The sequence below is a fragment of the Mastacembelus armatus genome, chromosome 3, assembly GCF_900324485.2.
Source record: "Mastacembelus armatus chromosome 3, fMasArm1.2, whole genome shotgun sequence".
NCBI classification, from domain to species: domain Eukaryota; kingdom Metazoa; phylum Chordata; class Actinopteri; order Synbranchiformes; family Mastacembelidae; genus Mastacembelus; species Mastacembelus armatus.
In genome coordinates this window covers 2757978-2764753 of record NC_046635.1, presented here as the reverse complement: position 1 = coordinate 2764753, position 6776 = coordinate 2757978, and the positions used below count along the sequence as shown (strand labels likewise).

The 6776-nt window shown below is 47.2% G+C and overlaps 1 protein-coding gene across 1 annotated transcript; it reads right to left on the bottom strand.

Annotated features, from left to right (window-relative positions):
- Positions 1-2424: 2424 nt before the first annotated feature.
- On the bottom strand, positions 2425-4721 carry kcna4 (potassium voltage-gated channel, shaker-related subfamily, member 4). Its single transcript, XM_026320047.2, is given in 2 exon segments — positions 2425-4507; positions 4509-4721. Coding segments are annotated over 2 exon segments (2088 nt in total). The 3' UTR covers positions 2425-2632.
- Between the last annotated feature and the right edge of the window lie 2055 nt (positions 4722-6776).

The window sequence follows — 6776 nt, the reverse complement described above, 5'->3', positions numbered from 1 at the left end:
TATTTTTACTCTCTGTCATTTAAATTGTTTTGAGTCTTTGTTATTCGATAACTCTAATTCCCCACATCTACTGTATCGACTAACTTTAAATTGACCCATTAGGTCATAACATCTTTGTGGACACATTTAAAGTTGTACAGAATACTTTTATGTGTTTTATTAATACTTAAAACACTAAAATATTGTGAAGTTACATTTTGGCTTTTTATCCTTTTGAGAGCAACAATTATAATGTTTTCTCAACTTAACAGTGTGTAGATCGAAAACTTTCCCACCTCCAGCAGTAAAGGGATTGTTCCTGGATTGTATTATGTTCTTTTTCTTGCTGTATTATTTATTTCTTTAAATATATAAACCAGCAGCATCTTTGATCCCATCTGTGGGGCGAATGTTGCTGTACATAAACCCCTAAATACACTCTACTTTGAATAATACTTTGTGTTTCACATGATTTTCCCCTCCATAAAATTGAAATGGCATCATTAAAAAAATCCATATTCTGCAGCTGTTTAAATTCCGGACACAATAAGTCTCATACTGTACAGTGACAAGCCCATTCACAGTCTGTGTGCACTGGAGGCTTCAGGTTTTCACATCACATTTGTGTAAACTGGGCACTGGACCAGGGTTGTGATGCCACAGAATCCCCCTGATCTTGAACTGAGATTGAAGGTGGTCGCAGAGGAACTTTACCCATTCAGCAGCTGAATATAAAAACAGACTTCAGGTGTCAAACTGCACATACATGATTCTGCACAGTGAAACAAACAACTGAAGTTACAAACAACAAACACTATTGACCTGGAAGAAGGATTTAACTTTTACTTGGTCGTGTAATACCCTGAGAACAGTGTGTTTTCACTTAAGACAGAAAAAATGTTCTACCCACACATTTTAAATTAAAAAAAAGCAATGGTTTAAGCTGATAAATGAAACTGTATATCTGGCCTCATGTGTCACAATGTGACACCTACTGCACCTGCTGGAGAAGGTGAGAATAGTATCGGCAAGATGACTGGACAGCAGAGGCAAAACAAGGAAACTGTAAACTAAAATCTGATCTTCCAAAGCCTTTGTCACGTGCTGTCAGCTCGGCTGGCCTAATGTCACCTTAGATGAGATCACTGCAGAGGTGTTGGTGATATTGTTGAATATGTAGCAGAAACATACAGGAGAAACAATAACTGACCACATGATCACTGCATGTCCATCTATCTACGGTATTATTGGCGCTAACACGCATGCGTAATCGTGCGTCATCCTTTGTTTTTGTATATAGCCATGTGTCGAAAATAAATGTTAGGGCGCGATATTATTAAATATTCTCCTTATCTAATGATAGATAATGAGAGTGTTGAGCGGTGAGTGTTGCATGGATTTATCGTCTTTTCCCCTTCAAAAGATTCGGGAGCACTATTGGCTCATTACCATGACACTGGGTGTTTTCATCATCATCACTGAACATAAATCACTGTCACACACGAACTGCAGGCTACATACCTTGGAAGACATCCACATCCCGAAGATCCTCTGAGCTCAGAGATAATCATAGTCCTCGAGGAAAAAAAATATTTTGTGCATGAAGTCCAGCGGACAGGAGAGGAAGCTGCTCGTAAACTCCCCTGCCAGGAGTTTCCACAGCAGAGTCATTTTTGCTATAGCTTTCCATCCGCGTCCGTGTAAAGGGATATTGTCATTTTGAGGTGGTTTAAACAAAATTGGGAAAACTGTTGTCGCCAGGGCTCCAAGCCTGTCCATACAAAACGAGGCCGGGCGGGCCGTTTCTCCAGCCATGTGTAACTGATGATTCCTGTGCTTATAGCTCTGAGTGGGGCAACAACACAAGGCTTTTCTTGGCCTGTTATGGAAAAGCATATTTGTGTGCATGTCATAGAAATAATTCTAGCCCTGGTTTATTTGACGAAGACCAAATGCTACGTCTTATCATCGAGCTTTTTGTTAATATTAAGTGTTGGAACAATAACAAAAGTATTTTTTTATCTGTCTTGGGCTTTTCCTTTATTGGAGTCCAATTTTTACTGGCAGAGTATGAAAGGGGTTATTAATATCCGTAGTTTGCTCTCTTTGTGGAAGTTGCTGAAACATTCTTGAGTGTTCAGAGGATGACTAAATTATTGCCACTTGCATGGCCTACAGTTTCTGTCTCTAAAAGAAAAATCCGCCAAACCCAGCGCAAATTATTAGTGCAAACAAATTTTTGCTTTATTGCATAACAGCAAAACGATCATCCCTACTGTTTCTGACAGATGAAACTTATAAAGTGCGAATGCATAGCCTGTCTTCTCTAGAATTTCGATTATGTCAGATTTGGAAGCCCGGACAGGTTGAATTAATGAATCAATCCTTTAGACAAATCCTGGCTGTTGCTAAGGGTTCATGGGTGTGGAGAGGACTTGGAAGAAAGTAAGTTTTCTGAGGTGGAGAGAATGAAAGATTTTAACCCGTCAATTGGTGACCTGTGAGTGCGGGTGTGTGTGTGCAAGTGTACGTGGGTTCTTAGGCGTGCGTAAAACTTGTGTTAGGGGGACCACCTGCTGCTGGGCGTGCAGAAACTTTGGAGGGTGTATTCTTGATTAGAAAAAAAGAGAAGGGAAAATGAAAATCGACTTAATCACACGTCAGTCTGAATGGATTTTGAGTTAGTACTGTTTCTTCTGCTTATGTCTGTGCCGTTTCCTTTACTGGGACTCTTGTCAAGACCACAAAGCGACTCCGTCACACCCTCCTCCATCTCCATGTACTCCGCTTTGTCACCCAGCGAGGAGCCAGAAGGCGAACCTTTGAATTTCCTTAGAAAGTCTGGGAAATACGGGCAGCCCGGGGGCATGCTCTCCACCACCGGGGGCTGATCTTCGTTATCGGTCTCCCTGTGGTAAAAGTAGTTGAAGTTGGACACTATAACCGGCACCGGGAGCGCGATGGTTAAAACGCCAGCGATCGCGCAGAGGGAGCCCACTATCTTCCCACCGACAGTGATGGGCTTCATGTCACCATAGCCCACGGTGGTCATGGTCACCACGGCCCACCAGAAAGCGTCGGGGATGCTCGTGAACTGAGAGGTGGGCTCGTCCGCCTCAGCGAAGTACACCGCGCTGGAGAACAGGATGACACCTATGACCAGGAAGAAAATGAGGAGGGCCAGCTCCCTCATGCTGGCGCGCAGGGTGTGACCCAGGATCTGCAGCCCCTTGGAGTGTCTGGACAGTTTAAAGATGCGAAACACCCTGACAAGGCGGATTATTCTCAGTATGGCAAAGCTCATCGCCTGCTGCCCGTTGCCTTGGTGCTGCGCCAGGTCCGTGCCAAGAGTTATGAAGTAAGGCAAAATGGATACAATGTCTATCGAGTTCATAATGTTTTTAAAGAAAGCGGCTTTGCTTGGACTCGCAAAGAAGCGGACTATAATCTCAAAGGAGAACCAGATGATACAAACAGTTTCCACGATGAAAAACGGGTCGTTGAAAGGAGTAAATCCGTGGTCAGGCTGAGTGGAGTTGTGTCGTGGCTGCAGATACTCTTTTTCATCCCTGAACTCCGGCAGCGTCTCCAGGCAGAAAATGACAATAGAAATAACTATAACCAGGACGGACACGACCGCTATGCCCCTGGCAGGGCTCGAACTCTCTGGGTACTCGAACAGCAACCAAATCTGGCGCTTGAACTCGTCCTCTGGCAGAGGCTTTTCCTCCTCTTTGACAAAACCCTCATCCTCCCGAAACTTCAGTATCGCCTCCTCCCCGAGTTCATAAAACTTCACCTCCTCCGAGAAGATGTCAAACGGGACGTTTACAGGTCTTTTCAACCGCCCCCCTGACTGGTAATAGTAAAGAATGGCGTCAAAACTTGGTCGGTTCCGGTCGAAGAAGTATTCGTTCCTCAGCGGGTCAAAGTACCTGATTCGCTTGTCCGGGTCTCCCAGGAGCGTGTCCGGGAACTGAGTGAGAGTCTTGAGCTGAGTTTCAAACTTCAGCCCCGACACGTTGATGACAACTCTCTCGCAGCAGCCGCACTCGCTGTAAACATTTTCGTATCCGGACTGAGGGCGCCTGTCAGTGATCGAGACCGTCTCCTCCTCATCATCCATGTTACACAGAAAACTCGACCTCTTGCTTCCCCGGTCCCCCCCCTCCTCCTCCTCCTCCTCCTCTTCCTCGGCCCCCTCGGCCTCTTCCTCCTCAATCATGATCTCTTCCTCGGATCCGAGCAGCGCCAGCTCCGAGTGGCGCAGATCTCCGCCGAGAGTCGTCCGACTGCGTCTCCACCGTCCGCGCTGCTTTTTGCGCTCTCTGAGAACTCTCTGCTGCTGCTCGGGCTCCTGCTGGTGCTGTGGCGGCTGCGAGGAGGAGGTGGAGGTGGAGGAGGAGGAGGGGCGCGAGGCGGTACCGCTGCTGCTGATGTTGGCGTTCGTGGAAGAGGCGGCGCGAGACTGATGCTGGCGGTTGTTAAGGAGATGAGCGCTCGAGGAGGAGGTGGAGGTGGAGGTTTGCCCCCCCCACGCCGCCGCTGCCACCGCCGCCACTGCCGCCTCCAGCTCCTTCAGCACCGGATCCACCTTCGGCCGCGGCCGCTGCAGCCGCCGCTCTCGAGTGGGCAGCCTGGCGCTCCCTCTCGCGCTCTCTTTCCCGTGCGCGAGCTTGGGCATATCCATAAGGCAGGTGACTATTGCACCCGCCGTCCGCACCCACCATGGCAAACTCCATTTTAAGTCAGTGAGCGGTTCGGTCCGTGAGCGCTACAGTAACCGCCTCAGGGCGATGTGGGTGCAGGCCAGGGAACAAAAGTTGCAGCTCGGAGCGCGCACAGAGAGAAATGAGGCATCAACCGATTCGAGCAATCAGTTGTTAATGCCAGAATCACAACCACACCTCAGTTAGGTCCATGCTGAGTGCAGTCCATGTGGCTACTTACATGATAGGAGACAGGCCTCCGATGTTTTATGACATCATTACCATAACCAAAAACTAAGGGCCGGTGGCATAGCCTGTTACGCAGACGCTCTGTGTCAAACTTGCGGCGTGCTTTATTTGTTCAGCATTATAGACCAAGTCAACAAGCCACACCAAAACACTGTCCCTTCGCTTTCTCCAGCGCACATCAGGTGGTCAATTTCTCTACGACCAGGGCTTGAGCCCAAATGCGTCTTTTGATCCTCCGTGGTCACTCATGGTTGCCATTTTATGTGATGAGACGAAAAGCTGGATCTGTGCTGTTAGATTATGGAGCTCCGGTGAATCTGAATGACTTTATCCCTCTGACGGTCTCTGGGGCTGCGAGGAGAAGAGAAGACAAGAGAAAACAGCAGTTGGTTTGGGCAAATAAATGATGGATTCATTGTTTTGGAGACTGCACAGTCCAGGAATCTACGCACATTTTGCAATACGAGGTGGTAAAACTACAAGCTATTGTTATTATTAGGCCCTATAATTAGAATTGTTTTGTGTGAACATGGTGCTGTACACTGAAGACATGCTGAGCACAGACATTACAGATACGATATCGTCTTCTCATTGAAACAGCCTCCCTTCATTCTGACATTCATACTTACTGTCAAAAGGCACGAGACGAAATCGCCTTATCCCCTACAAACAAATCTGCTGGAGGAGGAGGAGGAGGTGGTGGTGGTGGTGGTGAGCTTAGGTGAGGATGCAGTTCTTCCCTTTTACCCGAATTCTCTACTTGATTTTGGGGGGTAATATCACAAATCCCTCGTCGTATCCAAACAGCGACCACATCATCCACTAATACACATCCGTGCTCTGACGCACTCCGAGGAGGACACTTTTTAGCTGCGCCTCGACGTCTTGTCTCAATTCAACAGGATCTATTGCCACTTCATCCCCCGTTTCTGCTGCATCGCTACTGGCAGCAATTATCATTAAAGAGAAAAAAGGAGCAGGTGTGATGGCAGCGAGTTGGCATCAATGACAGCTCCTCACGGTCACGGCGAGAAGATGCGAGCGTGGGTAAAAGTTTACCTTCTCACAGACGAGGCGAAACGGCCCCATGGTTATGTCGGAGCATCACACATCTGTCTGCCTGCCGCTGTAGCCCTACCTATACTCCTGTATCCCTCCCATTGTGTGCGTGATGATGAAGAGTCTCAGTGAGCAAGTCGTCCATGTACCGCAGCGCGTGCAGGCAGTGCTCGGTCCTCCCCCAGTGGACGCAGCCGGTCACTGCGCACCGTGCTGCAGTCCTCACAGTCGAGTCTCCTCTGCCCTTCAGCACAGCTGCTGGTGGCAACCGGTGTCCTTCCCCCCAAAAGGTAACGCGTTGCTCCCCATTCATTCGCAAATTAAAGTCCCAATATGTGCGTCAGACTAAGCGTACATGTCGGTGTACCCACGGTTGTCGATCCGCTCAATTCAACAACACATGGTGGTTTAAGTCCTGTTCTACCCTCAGAACTTATTCTACAAGAGCCGCCTTACACACCTGAGCAGCACACTGCTCAAAATCTCCCTAGTCACGCTGTTTTCATTTTTCCCTCCAACTGGTGCTGCATAATCTGCATGAAAGATTTCACCCAAATCTGAGCAGGTGAGAGTCCACAGTCACAGTTTACGATCAGAATTTGACAATTTACATCAATAATTAATGCTAAAATTTAGTTTTTCATAAAACCAGCTGTTATTCTAACTTTAACTGTAACTATAAATGACAAAAATCATATATAAACAAACAAAAAATAATTTGGATCAGTGATGATAATCATAGTTGCAGTCCTAATGGTTACTATATTTCTAGATGTGCTG